This window comes from Aquarana catesbeiana, linkage group LG01 (assembly GCF_042186555.1).
Source record: "Aquarana catesbeiana isolate 2022-GZ linkage group LG01, ASM4218655v1, whole genome shotgun sequence".
Taxonomy (NCBI): domain Eukaryota; kingdom Metazoa; phylum Chordata; class Amphibia; order Anura; family Ranidae; genus Aquarana; species Aquarana catesbeiana.
The window spans coordinates 861,731,865-861,750,631 of record NC_133324.1 but is presented as its reverse complement, the minus strand read 5'-3'; the positions used below and the strand labels follow the sequence as shown (position 1 = coordinate 861,750,631).

Genomic DNA, 18,767 nt, shown 5'->3' with positions numbered 1-18,767 from the left:
TAACGCCATATAGTTTTGTGTGCATTACTGCCAGTTTAACGCCATATAGTTCTGTGTGCGTTACTGCCAGTTTAACGCCATATAGTTCTGTGCATCACTGTACGTTTGGCGCATTATATTGCAATATATTATAGTGTATCTGTGGAGTGTGTCTGTTTAGTGTGAATACTCAAATTAAAGTGCACCAAACACCTCTTTACATAGATTAAAGTGCATCTACATACAGATTTCCACTTATTTACATTTGCTTATAGGCACCGCCCCTTCCCTCCCAATAATGTCAGGAAGCACAAGGAGAGGCAGACGTTCCCTTGGCACTGTAAGGGGGCCAGCAACAAATGTGTCCACAGGCAAAGGTGGACGTGGTGGTCAGTCCTCAGGCAGGGCATCATTTCCTCTGTTTAGTGAGTTTGCCAGTGCTATCCAGCCACAGCATGCAGAGGAGGTGGTGGACTGGCTTACTAAACCTTCCTCATCCTCCTCATCCTCTGTCACACAAGCAGAGACAAGTGTGCAGTTGCCAGAGTGGATAAACCTGCCTCCTTGTCCATATCTATTCCTGCCATAGCCCCAATATCAGCCATAGAGAAGTCAGCTGAGTTATTTGACCACAGTGTCAGCCTTTATGATGCCCAGCCATTACTGGATTCAGATGTTGGTTCTGAGCTTGAGGATGACAGGAACATGAGCCTAGAGAGAGGGGAGAACACTGGTAGAGAAATTGGCATTCATGTTCCCCCAGCCGCAGCGTATTGCAGAGTTGTCTCCAGTGGTAATAATGATGATGAAGATGGAGGAGATGGAGATAATGATGATGATGATGAGGTCACCGATGCGACTTGGGTGCCAGATAGAGCAGAGGAGGAAACTGAAGGTGAGGCAGCACAACCTCAAGGAGGCCGACATTAAGAAAGAGTAGAGACCAGCCACCCTATTCCATCATATTCTGCAGCTGTTATCTCCCGGCCCACTCCCCAAAGCTCAGCTGTCTGGGCCATTTCAGCACATCTGCAGCAGATCGCAGTCTTGCTATCTGCAAACTGTGTCTCAAGCACATAAAATATGGCAAAAACACCAGCCATTTGGGTACCACATGCTCAACAAGGCATTTAACGTCCAACCACTCAGCCCGTTGGCAAGAGCACCTAAAAGCCATACAAAAGGGGCACATATCTGTGCCCTCCTCCTCCTTACCCATTTCAGTCTGCCCCTGCTATACAGAGTTATTACCTCTCAGCAGCCTCCACTGACAGGGATGATGGTATAGCACAGGGTGTCCCAGGTCCTAGCAGCACATCTGCCAGCAGCACACCACCAGCTGTAGACTGTAGCGGAAAAAAAAATACAGTCCCTGCCACCCATATGCCCAGCGTCTAAATGCAAGCTTGTCAAAGCTGTTGGCTCTCCAACTTCTGCCTTTCAGCCTGGCAGATTCTGCCCCCTTCCGTGAAGTCGCACAATGTACTGTACCATAATGGCAGGTTCCCAGTCGCTACTACTTTTCATGTAAGGCTGTTCAATCTCTCTACCATCATGTGGAAGGGAATGTTCTGGCATCGTTGGGCAAGGCAGTCAGCCGTAAAATCCACTTACTGCTGACACCAGCTCCATCAAGCATGGGCAGGGGCGATATAGTTCACAGCACGCTGGGTAACGATGCTTGCATCTCGAAAGGATGCAGGAAAGGGCTCGGTGCTGCAGCTTGTTGTGCCCCCACGTCTCCATACAGCTGGTGGTGATGATCCCGGACCTGTAAGCTCTACCCCCTCCTCCTCCGCCACCTCTATGCCCTCCCCTGCAGAATTGTCTTATAAACATCAGGTACCCCCAAGCGTTCAAAGGGCTATTCCATGAGTCAGGCTAAAAGGTGCCATGCAGTACTTCAGCTGGTGTGTTTAGGGGACAGGAACCACACTGGAGCAGAGATTCTTGCAGCTCTGCAGGGACAGGCCCAGAGGTGGTTCACACCACACCAGCTGGACACAGGAATGGTAGTGTGCGATAATGTCTCAAACCTCCTGTCTGCCCTTAGACAGGGAAAGTTGACACGTGCCACGCCTGGCACATGTTCTCAATTTGGTGGTGCAGCGTTTCCTAAATATGTACCCAGGGTTGCAAGATGTGCTAAAGCTGGCCAGAAGAGTTTGTAGCCATTTCAGGCGGTCATACAGCCAGTGCTCGGTTGGCTGAAATTCAGCGGGAATTCCACCTGCCGATAAACCGCCTGATTTGTGACATGCCCACCAGGTGGAACTTGACTTTGGCAATGCTGCAGCGGCTGTACATGCAGCAGAGGGCGTCAACTAGTACCTGTGCGAGTACGGCAGGCCGCCTCTGCTTTATTTCCCCATGCCAATGGCTGATCATTAAGGATGCGTGCCTTGTATTGTCACCATTTGAGGAGGCCACAAGGATGGTGAGCCGTGACAGTGGAAGAATCCGTGACACAATCCCTGTTGTGTTCCTGCTGGAGCAGACTCTGTGTGGCATTATGGACAGGGCACTGGAGGCAGAGCAGCAGGAGGAAGAGGAGGACTTCCTTTCCTCTCAAGGCCCACTTTATCCAGACACCATCATTCCTATATCACAGAACACACAGGAGGGGAGGAGGATAAGGAGGAGGATTCTGGCACTTTCATAGGCTTTGAAGAAGAGGAAGACATGCATCAATCTGTAAGCAGTGGCTTTCCAACCCCAGGACCCTTGGGAGTAATACGTGGCTGGGAGGAGGAAGTTCCAGATGCTGTCATCCTGAGTTACCCCGAGGAGTCTGCTTCTCAAGCCTCGGAAAATTTAAGGCGCATGGGCAACCTCATGCTTCAAAGCCTGCGAAAGGACCCAAGAATACGTGGCATAAAGGAGAAGGATGATTACTGGTTGGCACCCCTCCTTGATTACCGTTATAAGGGGAAGGTCTCAGAACTCATCCTGTCCCCACAGAGCGTGCAGAAGGTAAAATCTCTTGAGGACACGTTAAAGAGGATTTTATTGAACATTTTTCCTGACTCCAGTAGGTTACAGTGTTATGGAAAACTTAGTTTTGAGTCTTCTGTTGGTCAAGAGAGGAGCGTTGGAGAAGGCGTCCGTCTAAGTGAGGCATTTCGGAATTTTTTTAGTCCTTGCCGCCCAGGGCTGTCAGCTTTCACATCCCATCGGCAGCATCTGCATCACATGGTGGACGATTACCTCGGGCCAAAACAGAAATGAAGAGCTTTCCAGCTGACAATCTACTGACTTGCTGGGTCATGAGAATAGACCACTGACCAGAATTTGCCAAGTATGCTATTGAATTGTTGGGCTGCCTGCATCCAGCATGCTTTCAGAACAGGCATTCAGTGCTGCAGGAGGTTTCTTTACTGATCATAGAACGCGTCTGTCCACAGACTCCGTGGACCGTTCGACTTTTATAAAAAAAAAAAAAAAAAACGATCCTGGATTACCAGCTATGAAGCCCCTGATGTCGATGTCACTGATTAAGTCTTTTTGGGATGTGGAATCTCTGCAGGACTTTGAAGCTGTCTAGCTTTGAGGGTGTTCAATCATTTAATCTGGAAGAATGTTTTTGGTATAGGTTTCATGTGCATAATTAACACCCAAAGCCTAAATTGCTGTGGGTGGCCCTGCAAACACCACCTGGCTTGACAAAAGTTGATTTAAAAATCAGCTAAGCTGGGTGGAAAATTTTCAACCGAAGAGTAACTACGTCCTATCAGATGAAGCCCCTGTTTGGGTATTCAAGCAGCTGTGAGCATCACAGCGGCCTGAATACTGTAGCTGGCAGTGAAGATTCCTCCATACACTTTGTTAGGGTGAATGGGAGAATAAAGCTGTCTACAGATTGTTGTGTTTTTTTTTTTTAAATGAACGGATTCCCCTATCCACATAATTGAGGTGGATGGAGGAATCCTCCTCGCTGTGACATTGTATTCTGACAGCGGGGAGTTCACCATAGTCAGAATACACAGAACTACTTCTGTTAAGTGGGTTCCAGCCATAGATGGATGAAAACATGGCTTGTCCCTGCTGAATGGGCCAAAATTTACCAATAAGCCGCTTCATGAGAAGTCAATCAATAGATCGACTTCCCAATAATGGAAATGGCCATACAGAGATCAAAATTCGTCCAGCTCTTGCTGAACTGGCTGAATGCTGATCCACATACAGTATGGCCAGCCATAATGTGAAGTATGCTATAGCAAAGGTTGCCTAAATGCGGCCATGCTATAGATCCACTTTAAACGCCTGTAAGGAAATGGCCTGTTTACAGTATAAAGCATCATGGAATATGTTGGCACTCCAAAAATGTATAACTTTCATAAATATTTGCTCCAGTTCTGCAGTGGCTGTATTTTGTGCAAGTTCTCCTAAACTATTTGCATTACAGTAATTTAAAAGGAAAAAATTCAACTTCCTTTTTTCGTGACACCAATTTTAATGAAGGCTTGTTCACTGATAAGAAAAGCATTAGGCAGCCATTAATGCCAGCACTCAGGAAGTGGGAGCCTGAGGGAAAGACAAGTGCAATCACAGCATGAGTGAAAAAGATGACAAAAGTAGCGTATTTTATAGCACAAAGATGTGCTGCTAATGATGAAGGTCATTTAAAGCCTCTTAATGGGAATATCCCTTAGCAACACATTTCATGTCCAGAGCGCCGAATTCCAAAAATATCCCTTTCTAATCAAGAGAGCACTATTGGCTTGTGTAATTCCACCATCCACTGAAAAATCAATGATAATAATAAAGAAAATAAAGACTATGAATCTTTTTGACATTAAGATGGGGTTTGGATGTTCTCTTTCTTTTTATCTACATTACAGAGAAACAATTGGGAGAGCTCATTAAAAGGGTTTTCCAGGATAAGTTAACTTGAAGCAAGTACAGAAAATGTCAGGAATGCCGTTTTTGCAAAATACAATCAAAACCAGTTTTGAAGTCTCCAATGGAAAAAATAAAGTACATAAGATTATTAACAATATAGAGGTCTCCAAACTTTCTAAACAAAGGGCCAGTTTACTGTCCTTCAATATTTAGGGGGGTCGGACTGTGGTCAGAGGGTGCAGAAAATGTCTTGGCCTTAGCGGGAGTAAACAGTGCTCCATCATTGGTATTAGGGGAGTATCAGCACTCTCTATTGTTGGTATCGATGAAAGGAATAATGCCCCATCATTGGTGTCAGTGGAAGGAATAGTGCCCATCATTAGTATCAGTGGGAGGAATAGTGCCCAGTTATTGGTGTCAGTAGAAGGAATAGTGCGCCACCATTGGTATCAGTTGGAGGAATAGTGCCCCATCATTGGTATCAATGAGAGGAATAGTGCCCGTTCATTGGTGTCAGGGAGAGGTATAGTGCCCCATCATTGGTGTCAGTGAGAGGAATAGTGCCCCATTGTTGGTGTCAATGGCAGGAACTATGCCCCACTGTTGCTGACAGTGGGGCAGAATAATGCCCCAAGGGCCAGATAAAAGCAAGCAATGAGCTGCATCCGGCCCTCGGGCCACAGCTTGGAGACCACTGATCTAAAATATTATTCCAAAACAAATACTTCATTATCCACTTCCCAACTGCCTGCCAGCATTGTCACTGTCTACTTCTGGGTTTAGGGGCGCACACATATGTGCTTACTACCCGGCACCCTCTGTGTTTGTACACAGTGGCAGCCTGTCAGCAAGTCCCGGCCAATGATTTACAGCCAGGACCTGCTGATCGGCTGTGTACAATCACAGCCCAGAGACCTGTGTTGGTAAACAACACAGAGCAAAGCAGAGATTAGAAACTCTTTGTTAGTAAGTAAAAGTTAGTAAAAGCAGCACCTAATACATAGTAAGGCGCACATTTAACACCTTTGATCACCCTTAGGTGTGTTAATAACCAACCAGTGTCATTAGTACAGTGACCGTGTATAGTATTATCATTGATCACTGTAATAATGGCACTGGTGATGTTAGTGACAGTTAGTTCCCCCCCTGTGTCAGTGTCAGATTTCCCACAGCGTTTCACACTCCATTTATAAGTCACTGATCACTACCATTAGTTGTATTACAAAAAAAAAAAAAAATTTTAAATATCAGTATATATACCATAGCTTGTAGATGCTATATTTTATGGAAAACATGTACATTTTGTTCAAAACTTAGGAAGAAATTTGATTTTTTTACATTTTTTATATCGGATGTTTTATAGCAGAAAGTTTAAAAACATTTTTTTTTGAGACTTCCGGTTCCGGCGCCACATGAGGAGGAGGTGAGCAGCTCCAGCTCCCGCACAGCTCCTCACAAAACCGGCATTTAAGCCAGCCACAGCACCGGGGAAACCCCCCACAGCCTCCGCTCCATCCCTGGCAGGCATGGACCGCTTCGTGGAGCGATCATACGCTCGGGCGCTGTCATCGCCCCCCTCCACAGCTCCGCCGGCGGGAGACACCGCGGCCGAAACAGCCAAGATGGCGGCCGCTCCGGATTTAACAGAGCGGCCTCAGCAGCAGCCACAACCTCCCCCTGCCCCAGCTGTGACAGACACCGACCCCACATCCCCTGCCAACATTGCCCAGGCTGTAGTTCAACTACTGGGGCCATCTCTTACTGCCACTGTGGACGCCGCGGTACACAGAGGGCTGGAACAGCTACATATAGAAATCCAGGCTCAGGCCCAGCGCATCACCCAGGCGGAGGAAAGGATTTCAATATTAGAAGATGATTGCACTGCCTCATCTGCAGCACTTGCACGCATTAATGCTTCACAGAGAGACATATGGGACAAACTGGACGATTTGGAAAATCGCTCAAGAAGAAACAATCTGCGTATCATTGGCTTACCAGAGTCGATCCCAGCCTCCCACCTTACAAATATCTGTGCGAAAACCATCCCAGAGCAACTTGGCCTCCGCATACCGTGCACGGTTGAACGAGCACACCGCATGGGTCAATACTCTGACACACGCGCTAAACCTCGACATGTGATAGTGAAGTACTTAAACTACGCCGACAAAAACGCCATAATGCAAAAATTTCGTCGCACGCGCTCACTGGTGGTAGATGGCGCGAAACTGCTACTTTTCGCGGACTATTCCATAGAGGTAATGAAACAACGCAAAACATTCTCCTCGGTATGCTCCACTCTGCACCACAATCAGATCCGATTCTCCCTAGCATATCCAGCTGTCCTCCGCGTTCAAACGCCTGAAGGGGAGCAACTCACCTTTCGTACACCTGAAGAGGCGGAGACCTACCTAACCAACAGAAGCTCCGAAATGGAACACAGTGCCGCGGCGGAGGGATCACCATCATCATCCTCACAGCGTGCATATGATCCCCCTAAGCACCCCCGAAGCCCGACTAAACCTCCATATAAACGCAGCCGCTTCACCAACCAAGAAGTTCGCTCTGGGAACCGTTGAAGGAACTGACGGAGGACTCTACAATATCACCCCTTTTCCACATCGCCATCTCAGGACGGGTAGTATCAATCCATCTTTTTTGTTTTGTTATTAAGATGAGGATACTTGTGATGTCTCTATAAACTGCCTTCCATGCCCGTTATAGAACACTACCCCTTCTAACCTGTAGCTGGAAGCTACGCAGTTAAGAATTCTACAGTTATAATGTTATAGTCATGTTATTTAACAACAGCTATAGTCCCTCACCACCTGGGAAACCTTCCTTTTCAAGGACACTTGCAATGTTATGTTTACTGGTATTTTCTATTTTCTGGTATACTTAAAGCCTAATTTTAAGAGGGGGCTCTCCCCTGTGTTCAGCGTACCTCACCATTGACTAATTTAAACATGCACTACCTCCTCAGGGGATCCCCCCCAAACCACCCTCCCCTTCTTTCCTGCACCCCCCCCCCTCCCTACTTCCCCTTCCTCTCCCCTACCTTCCCTATCCCCACCCCCTGTTGCTACCACCCTGCCCCTAAGTGAGGAGCTGGCAATCAATGGGAGCTACGCTAACGAGATAGGTGGGACCTCATGTGGAAAAAAGAGAAGTCCACGACTCAAGTTATGTATTTCCTTATACGATATACTGCCTTATTAATGTTTATAATTTATTGTTGCCTAGAAAAGTTTAAGTTCATGTTTGCCATCCTAGTTCTTGTGTCTTCAGGGGTTCTGAGGCGCTTTGGCGGCTCCCGGGAGGTAGATAACACATTCATTCAGGGGTTTCTATGCAAACTCCTGAACCAAACCACTTTCAAACACCAAATATGTCACAGTCTGCACCTGGGAGTCACCTAAAGTTTGTCTCGTGGAATGTCAAGGGACTGCGCTCTCCTAACAAACGTATGTCCATCCTCAGACACCTGCGGCGTCTCCGGGCAGATGTGGCTCTACTTCAGGAGACGCATCTGGCTGCAGACGATATGCAACGTCTTCGCAGATTATGGGTGGGCTCTGTCTATGGCTCCCCAGCAGTGGGTCGTAAGGCAGGTGTTGTTATCCTTCTACATAAAAATCTACAACACACAGTCAGAGAAGTTAAGGTTGATTCGGAGGGAAGAAAAATGACGCTACATCTGACTATAGATGGCAAACACATAGCACTTACTAACATATATGCTCCCAATTCTCCTGACACCTCCTTCTTCCAGGATTTAGTGAAATGGGTGCTAACTACACCAGAGACGCTACACCTCTTGGGCGGGGACTTTAACTCAGTCATGTCTCCCCTAGCTGATCGCACAGGCCCCCCTTCACATAGAACACACACCCATACCCCCTCATCATCTGCATCCACCCTATTGTCACAAGCCGTCGCCTCCATACAATTTGTGGATGTCTGGCGCTTAATGCACCCGACGGAACGGGAATACTCCTTCTTTTCACCCCCTCATAATACGTTTTCACGTATAGATTATTTTTTTGCCTCCCCAGCCCTAAGCTCTATAACTAGTACACCAGACATACAAGAGGCAGTGATTTCAGACCACAGCCCAATCGTGATTCATCTCACCCAAACAGCTCGCTCATCTCCCTCCCCTACTTGGCGCTTCCCCTCCTATTTAGCTGATAATGAGGACTTTCAACATACACTATACTGCGCCTGGGAGGAATACATCTCCACTAATAGAGCCCACATCACAGATCCTAACCTATTCTGGGAAGCAGGCAAGGCCTTCTTAAGAGGTAAAATAATCTCATACACGACCCAGTTTAAAAAAAAAGCCAAACAACAGTATAGTAAATCAAGCGAAACTCTACGCCTGGCTCATGAGCAGCTCACAATAAACCGCACCATAGAAAACATACAAAAATGGAGACAGGCCAAATCCACCTTTGACCTATGGGCAGAACAGCATGAAGCGGCCAAAACATCATACTCTCAGTTACATTTTCATAGATTTGGAAACAAGGCTGGTAGACTACTGGCCAAAATGTGCTCAGGCCCCAGACGTCCCACCCGTATCTCAGCTCTTAGAGCTAAGACAGGCTCTATGATCACCTCCCCAGCTGAAATTAGCAACCTACTCGTAGAATACTATACCAATTTATACAAAGCTGACCCGACTGACTTAACTACCACCGACTTACTGCTCGACAAAATACGTTTACCCAAACTCCACCACACACAATTAGAGTCGATCAACGCCCCCATCACCATTGACGATATTCTATCCACGATCAAAAACATGGCCTCGGCCAAAGCCCCGGGACCCGACGGATACACTGCTGAATTCTATAAAATAACCAAAGAATTCATCCCTGCTACTTTAAAACATGTTTACGCAGCTATGTGGGACGGAGGGCCCTATCTTCCTACGGGAACACAGGCCCACATCAAATTAATCTCTAAGAAAGGGAAAGACCCCCTACTGCCAGGCTCATACCGGCCGATATCATTAATAAATGTTGATGTCAAAATCCTATCCAAAATAATTGCTTCACGGCTAGCACCTCTACTGACATCCCTATTACACCCAGCTCAATCTGGCTTTGTTCCGGGCAGATCGGCCACCTTAAACATTCGAAAAGTATTAATGGCTCTAGAATACGCCAAAACTCACCCTAACCAAGACATTGCCATCATGTCCTTAGACGCGGAAAAGGCCTTTGACAACATCAGTTTCTCTTGGCTCTTTAGAGTGATGACACAATTTGGATTCTCAGGACCGATTATGCGATTTCTGTCACAAATGTATGCAGCCCCTACCGCACGTCTTGTCACCCCCGATTTTATTTCGGACACGATTCCACTAACAAAAGGAACGAGACAGGGGTGCCCCCTGTCTCCACTCCTGTTCAATCTAGCAATCGAACCCCTGTCCAGAATATTAAACTCAGCTGATGGAATCAGTGGCATCACTCTGGAGAGCCACACTCTTCGTTCAGCACTATTCGCAGACGACATACTGCTATTTTCCACCGACCCTATAACAGACTTTGACAGACTCAAACGACTTTTTTCAGACTTCAGACTTTGCTCGGGATTCAGAATTAATTTCGATAAGAGTGAGATCTTACCATTACAACCCCATCTCTCCAGTAAATGGAAACACCTATCCCCCCTGGCCATAGCCAACCAACATATTACATACCTGGGCATTAAAATAGGACGTGAACCATCCTCTCTATATTCTTTGAACTACCCCCCTTTGATAACGAAAATTGTGAAGGAGTTGGAGGCTTGGGGGTCCCTGCCTCTCTCGCTCTTTGGGAGATGCCATCTTTTCAAAATGGTGTCCTTTGCGCGCCTGCTCTACCCAATGCAGACCATACCTCTTCTAATTAAACATTCAGACATCCAAAAACTCCAAAAGGCCCTAACTGTATTTGTATGGTCTCACAAAAAACCTCGCATAGCGCTACAGAAATTATGTCTCCCGAAGGGCGAGGGTGGGGCGGGACTGCCCAATATGCGTTTTTACAACCTGGCATGTTTACTCAGACAGGGCTTAGACTGGCTAACTGGTGGTTCTAAATATTCTAACATACATTTAGAAAAGGCTATGGTACACCCATATACCCTCTCGGCCATCCTCCATTCTAATCCCAATACATTACCCCCCCACCTCAAAAAAAGAGTAATAATTAAGGATACGGTCGTTGCATGGAGGGAAGTAAGAAAATTGCTCAAAGTGCCATCCAACATTTCCAAATACCTCAAAATACAAGGCAACCCTATGTTCCTACCATCTACCATCCACAAAGCTTTTGGCCAATGGAAACTTAAAGGCCTCACAGATGTCTCCTCTGTTTATCTTAATAAGCCGGGCAAATTCAAACCGTTTCATACCCTGATGCGGGAATATTCCCTACCACCAACACATGCTTTCTTTTACCATCAACTCATCAATTATCTCAAATCATGCTCTGGTCCTAACACTAACCCACTTAAAACATCCTGCATTGATACTCTCATCAAAACCAATAACTACTCCATCTCCAACATTTACTCCTGTCTCATACAACATCAAACACGGAAATATGCCCTCAAACCCTTTCAAAAATGGTCACATGTATTAGACGACGAATCCCTGCCAGAAAAAATCCTTGAGGGGTACAAAACAGTCCGCAACCTTACTGCCTCTGAATCCTGGAGGGAAACACAATTTAAGATTATCCACAGAGCTTATTTCCCTTTCCGCTACAATGAGAAGGACCCCACCCAAACCCAATGTCCCTGGTGCAAACTACCTCGCCCCACGCTACTACACAGACTCTGGGACTGTAACAAGGTTGATGCATACTGGACTAAGGTGATCTCCTACATCAACGAGGTCCACAAAATTCAGTGCACAAAGGACCGCCTACTATGCCTGTTCAGCATACCCCCTGTACCCTCATCGCCAACGAGGGTCTCACAAAATATTCCACATTGGGCTCACCTCTGCCTTCTAGTGGCTCGCAGAACTATCATGTCTCACTGGATATCAGCTACTCCTCCTACCCTGACAACGTTTAAAAAAGCCTTGGCATCACTTTTCAATCTAGAAAGACTAGACACTATCACCCTTAATTTCCGGTCAACTTCCCGTTTTTTCAAAAGATGGAGGAAGTACATTGAAGCTACATTCACTCCGCAGGCACTAATCGAAATAATGAACCCATTTCGTTACACGAAATGGTACTTGACAAAAGATGTCACCAATTCTCTAGGCCGACTCAAAATACCCCCCACCCCAGAATCCTTTGTCTTTAACCCACCGTAGGTTATTCATAAACTCATTGTGCCCCTTGACGTCCACCCTCTCAGGTCTTAAGTTTAATCAGACGCTGCCTCCACTCCTGAAGGTATTTAGATGTGAAGATTTTGTATATGTCGAGCAAATTTTCGCCCCATAGGGTCGATGACATGGCAAACATGAACTCCCCCCATCCTCCCTTCCCCAAATTTTTCTTTTTATTTTCTTTTTGTTTATCTCTCTGTTACTTCTCTTTTGATCCAACTGATATGACAAGATTGTATTTCAACTACCTTGAGAAGTCATTCAACTGTATAGATTGTAACGATCAATACTTTGTAACTTTTGTAACACTAAATCTTATACTTTTGTATGCCATAAAACCCAATAAATATTTTTCAAAAAAAAAAAAAAAAAACATTTTTTGCTAAATTTTTTTTTTTACGTTTAAATCGCAAAAAATTAAAAACCCAGTGGTAATTAAATATACCAAAAAAAAGCTTTATTTGTGTGAAAAAAAAAATATATAAATTTAGTTTGGGTACAGCATTGCATGGCCGCGCAATTACCAGTTAAAGTAGCGCAGTGCCAAATAGCAAAAAATGGACTGGTCATGAAGGGAGTAAAATCTTTCGGAGCTCAGGTGTTTATAAAAAACCATTTTCTCATAATACGCTTTCATGGAAAAAAACTCTAAAGCCCCAATTCATGCCCCCTCTAAAACCAACACTATCCTTAAAGTGGTGTTCCGCCCCAAAAAAAAAAAAAAAAAAAATTAAAAGCCAGGAGCTATACATACTGCAGCTGCTGGCTTTTAACAATAGGACACTTACCTGTCCTGGAGTCCTGCGATGTCGGCACCGCAGCTGATACTTCCATCAGCTGTCGGGTGCTGCTGCCGCCTTACGGCTTCACGCCGGGAACCCTACTGCGCATACGCGAGGCCCCGCTTCTCTCTCCTACTGGCCCGGCGACAGGGAGAGTAGGAGGAGGGAGCCCCGCGATGATGTCATGGGCCGCGGCCCAGACTCCCGGAAGTGAGAACAGGATACCTGTCTTTGACCCCCTCCCCCCCGAAAGGTGCCAATTGTGGAATCGGAGGGGGAGAGGAGACAAATGAGTGGAAGTTCCACTTTTGGGTGGAACTCCAGTTTAAGACCCCATAAGGGCAAAGGTGTTATCGCGGATCGCATCAGCATTAGTTCAGTTGCCCACCCCCTTAAATCAGACATCAAGAGCCCCCCTTACCATTAGAAGTCAAGAGCCCCCCTCCTTACATCACAGTGCATCCCCCTTACCTTGTGCTGCTGTGAAGAAGAAGCTGGGAGCGGAGCTGGGAAGTAGAAAGTGCAGAGTCTGGAGAAGGACCGGAGAAGGGCTGGAGTCAGCTGCCAGAGTCTGCTGAATACTGAGACCAGGGGAGGCAGAGATTAGGGAGTGCGGTGGTTGCACAGAGAGGCACTGGATCTGAAGGAGGAGTTCTGTCCTCCTCCCTGCTGTCGACTGCTGTCGAGACGGGGGCAGAGATGAGCCTCTCTATGGCCGCACGGAGAAGCGTAGGATCTGGTGGAGGGGTTCTGTTCTCCCCCCTGCTGCCAACTGCTAAGACAAGGTGGGGCAAAGACAAAGGTGATGCCCCAGATTCAGGAAGGGAGCAAGGGCCACGTGAAATGGCCTTGTGTTTGACACATGTGTCCTAGGGTGTAACAATATGGTTACAAATGGTCATGCATTTTTCTTTGTTTTTGGTAAGGCAAAAATCTAAGAAAAACTGATTACTGTAGTGTGAAAGGGGCCTTTTAAAGTGGAAGTAAAGTCAAAAGCTAACTAGCTCTCAATCTACTCTTAGCCATATTCTAAGCCTAATCTAGCTAGCAAATAACTCTATTTACCTGTTCTGCAGCTGCTCCGGTCTGGTCTTCAGGGACAGATGCTGTGTAAAGCCAACAGTTGTGAAATGCCTGGGAAGTTACCCATAGACTTACTATAGTGCTTCTGTTGCCGGATGCCTCTCCTGCACACTCTCACACACACAGAAGGCGCTGCTGACAGCTCAGCATGGGACCAGATTGGCTGCAGAACAGATAAGTATAGGGATTTTTGTTTTACAGGGCTAGATAGAATGTGGCTGAGAATTAGGCCAGCCATACACGGAGCAAATTTATTTCCTGCAACTACAGGCAGTGTTAATGCGGAAATCCCTCCTGCTGGGCCATTGTCTTCTCCGACAGTTCGAACCGTGTATTGCCTGCCTAAGTTTAGAGTTAGTTAGGTTTTGACTTTACTTCCACTTTAACATCAGTCTCTAATTAGCGACTGGTACATGTAACCACACTGAGGTACTGCTATGTATTGTATTTAACATAAACTTAGAGGTTTTTTTTATGTATATTATTAGAAATCCATACTTTGTGAGAAGTTCTACATTGGTTATTTTTTTTATTTTGAAACAATATTGTTACACCTTAGGAGATCTAATACCTATTGGGTCTTAGTGGGGTTGATAGTATTGGTTTTATAGGGGGCATGTATTGGGGCCTTAGAGGTTTTTCATTAGGTGTGTTATGGGAAGATGCTTTCTGTAATGCCAGAACCTAATAACACACAGCTTCTACGGGAGACCCAACTACTTCGGAGAGCACCTCCCTGATTGCTATTACAGTACTCCAGTTCCAGTGTGGTGACCCTTTGTACGTTGGTGTGAATACCTCCAGCTATCCACCTGTGTTACTAGAACTACCTGGACTTCACTAAGAGGGATACTGTTTTTGTGTCATAATGAGGGGTCAGTTTCTTAGGCCAGTAGCTATAGCAGTCAAGAGGTTTCCATCAACCAGCAGAATAAGAGCACAAGCAGATCAACCCGATGGATGACGCAGGCTCACCCGAGGTGTGGCATCTAAGCACTAGCTGGTATTCACCAGAGCTCCTGATGTTAGAGATGGGTTTTGCTGCCTTCTAGTGGCAGCTTATGGTCCTCAGCATCGCCCCACGAGGAGGTGAGCAATCTGGGGTCCAGTAGTGGATGTAGCAAGCAGGGATCAAGCAGAAGCGTAGTCAGTAACAAGCCAAAAGTTGGTAACAAGTGGTTGCAGGTTGGGATCAAGTGGAAACCTAGTGGAGGAACAAGCCAAGGTTAGTAATAAGCGGTAGTAAAGACATGAATGGCAGCAGGATCAAAAGGAGTAAGATATCGGCTGGAAAAGAGCACCGTAATCTTTTAAACTTTAAGTGAAAAGGCATTGCTTAAACAGAAAGTTCTTTGGAGGAGCAAGGAATTCAAAGTTCACCAGAAACAAGGCAGAAAGTATGTTTATCCAAGGATTTAGGCAAGTAGCTATCTAGCATCTCAGGTGGCTCAGCAAGAAGATCTACTGCCAGACACAGAGGAGGTCGTGGGTTCAGATCCTGGTCTTGACATTATGAGGATAATCACAAGTAGTTGTTTGCGTTATTAATATATTCCTGAACCCACAAACAGTAAAATCAGTCTTTATATGCAGTAAAGCATGCTTATTAAACTCCATGTGGAACCTAAGGGGTTAATTCTCTGCATTGTGTAATAAGACTGTTTGATTCTGTTTTCTGATTCTCCTCTTCTTCCACTATTCCCAATCCATCTCTTGATAAGACAAAACATTTGGAGTCACTCTGCACATGCTCAGTTTGGTGTGTATTGCTAGTGAGGTTTTTTTTTTCTTGGGAGGGTGCATGTGATCGGCACACAGGGCCAATCAGCACTGTCAAAACAGAGGGTCAGGGGTCCTGCAGCCTCATAGGACAGTCAGAGGAGAATCAAAACTCCTCCTACAAGCTTATACCAGACAATATTAGGAGTCACAAGACTGCTATATAGTGATGATGAGAAAAGGTATTTAGCAGTTTATTTTACTAAAATAATTGCATTTTTGACCAGATATAGTGAATGCAGGATCCTGGGTTTAGTAACACTTTAACTGTTTGTTTTCTAAAGTAGTAATTCTCAGCTAGACTCTCCATTGTTAGAGAGTCGTATATAAACTATGCCACGCAGCCATATGTTACTCTGATTGAGCTACAGTGAGATTGCTGTTAAGAGTCCATATTTGTGCAGCCTTCATATTCTATTTTGTCTATTTTTATCATTCTGCATTTAAGCATGTTTTGCTGTTGTGCACCTGTTTTGCATTATTGATTCTAATTGTGCATTTGTTTTGTAACCTGAAAGTTACAATTACTCTTTACCTGACCATTCAGCCAATTATATAACCTTCCTAAAGGAGGGTCCCGATAAGGTTCCAGGCCAGAAACCATATTGCAAATAAATTGCTAAAGTTGGTTAAGCACAATACTTTGTTATAAAACCACAGAGAGTAAATGTAGGATGGTGGGTCTCAGGTTCAAATTATGAGCATTGCCAAGAATTATAATTGGTGCCTAGGGGAACCAAGACATATTTTATTTAGACACTTTAACAAAAGAGGCCCCTCTGTGTGTTACATTGACATCGATGGTGGATTGCTTTAGAGCTGGCATTCTTGTAAAGCGTTTTTCTGTTTGCCTTTCTTCAGGAGGATGGGATGCAGATGGGAAAGGCCCCAATGTCTGGGATACATTCACCCATCAGGGAGGAGATCGCGTTCATAAGAACCAGACTGGAGATGTTGCTTGTGGCAGCTACACTCTGTGGGAGGAAGATTTGAAATGCATCAAACAGCTTGGATTGACTCATTACCGCTTCTCTTTTTCCTGGTCACGTCTGTTACCTGATGGGACGACAGGTTTTATCAACCAGAAAGGTAATTGTTTCTTACGGATACAAGGTTGAAGCTTTAATCAAGGTTATTGCTATTGTCTGGTATAATTAATTCCGGGTGTTCACGAGCATCAATCTATGTAGTGGTACATTGGGAAGATCAAATAAAGACTGCCAACTATATTTGCTGTCTATTAATACCATGTTCTAATTACTATAATATGTGATGTATTGACTTTGTACAGCCTCATCGCTATTATTCCACCATTTAAATGATATTGTTTGCCAGAGAATATCTGTAAATGTAAACAATAAGTGGGAGCTTCAAATATATAAATCAACATTTCCTGCAATTAGGGCAATGCTTCTGGGTAAAGAAACTGATCAGATTCTGCGTTTTGTCATTTTTCTATCATATGGTAGCAAATTAGTTCAACACAGGACATATTCTTCTAATTAGATTTTGCAGGTCCTCTGTTATAGCTCAGCAGTGTGACTAGCTCTCCTTCTTATGAGTAACTACATTCCAGTATACAATGATAAGCCAGCATGTTTTTACATTCTTGCTGGATTTTTTGTTATGGCATTAAATATAGAGATTTGTAAATTGGCCACTAGTGGGAGCTCTATATTTCATTTTGCCACTGCAGTTTTCTAACAGAAAGGTACCATTGTTAGGCTCTCCTCCTGAATAAGCTAGTTGCCAGGCTTATCCTGCTGGCACACTTATTTCAATGGTTTAAATTTTTGACCTGGAAAAGGCAAGCAGACAAGAGCATTTCTTAACTTTTCCTTAACCACTTTAATAGCGGACACTTTCACCCCCTTCCTGTCCAGGCCAATTTTCAGCTTTCAGTGCTGTTGCACTTTGAATGACAATTGTGCGGTCATACAACACTGTACCCAAATTACATTTTTATTTATTCTTTTTAGACAGAACTTTCTTTTGGTGGTATTTAATCACCACTGGGTTTTTTATTTGTTGCTAAACAAACGAAAAAACCCTGAAAAAGTTTGAAAAAAAAATATTTTCTCTTAGTTTCTGTTATTCTTCTTCACTGATGTGCACTGATGGGTACTGATGAGGCAGGACTTATGGGCACAGATAAGCTTCACCGATGAGCACTAATGAGGAGGCACTAATGAGGCGGCGCAGATAGGCGGCACTGATAGGCACTGATGAGGCAGGACTTATGGGCACAGATGAGCTTGACCGATGAGCAGAGCACTGATGAGGAGGCACTAATGAAGCGACACTGGTAGGCAGCATTGATGGGCACTGATAAGCTGCACTGATCTGCACCGATGGGTACTGATTTGGCACTGATGGAGCTGCACTGATGATCAGTGTAAACAATGTACTGTCAACCTTGACAGTACAGCATGTGAGAAAAGGACTACCTATAACCGGGCAAGTCTGTTTACATGTGACCAGCTGTGATTGGACACATTGTTCACATAGTGTCCCCGATGCGCACCCCCGTGGGGCATGGGGGAGGCGTAGTTCTAGGAGAACATCCATGGATGCCGTCCTAGAACTGGAGAGCCACTGTAGCTGTCTTTTGGTTATAGCGCAGTCAAGAAGTGGTTAAAGAGAAAGGGCCCCCCATCAAAAAAAAAAAAAACATTACAGTAAATTGTAGAACTTGTCCCTGTATGAGAATAGTTAAAAACAAACTTACTAGTCCATGGAGTCCAGCATTGTCTTGTTTGTAGGACAATTTTTCTCTAAACTGCTCCTCTCTGGTGCTGCCATCTTGAATTCAGATCTGGCACATGCGCTGACACACTGCAGGGATCTTTGCCAGGTCTACTGTACCTGGCAGATCCTGACAGCACGTCTTGTGCAGACACTCCCTGGGCCATGCGAATAAACTGACAGAGTCCTTACTCCATATCTGCGCAGTCATG

The 18,767-nt window shown here is 45.2% G+C and overlaps 1 protein-coding gene across 4 annotated transcripts in view; it reads left to right on the top strand.

Annotated features, from left to right (window-relative positions):
- LOC141116857 (cytosolic beta-glucosidase-like) overlaps positions 1–18,767 on the top strand; it is a 220,508-nt gene that overhangs the window by 75,882 nt on the left and 125,859 nt on the right. For all 4 annotated transcript variants that reach the window (XM_073609341.1, XM_073609348.1, XM_073609356.1 and 1 more), the window contains exon 3: positions 16,672–16,899. In XM_073609341.1, the coding sequence (XP_073465442.1) occupies positions 16,672–16,899 (228 nt within the window). The remainder of the gene's footprint in view (positions 1–16,671; positions 16,900–18,767) is intronic.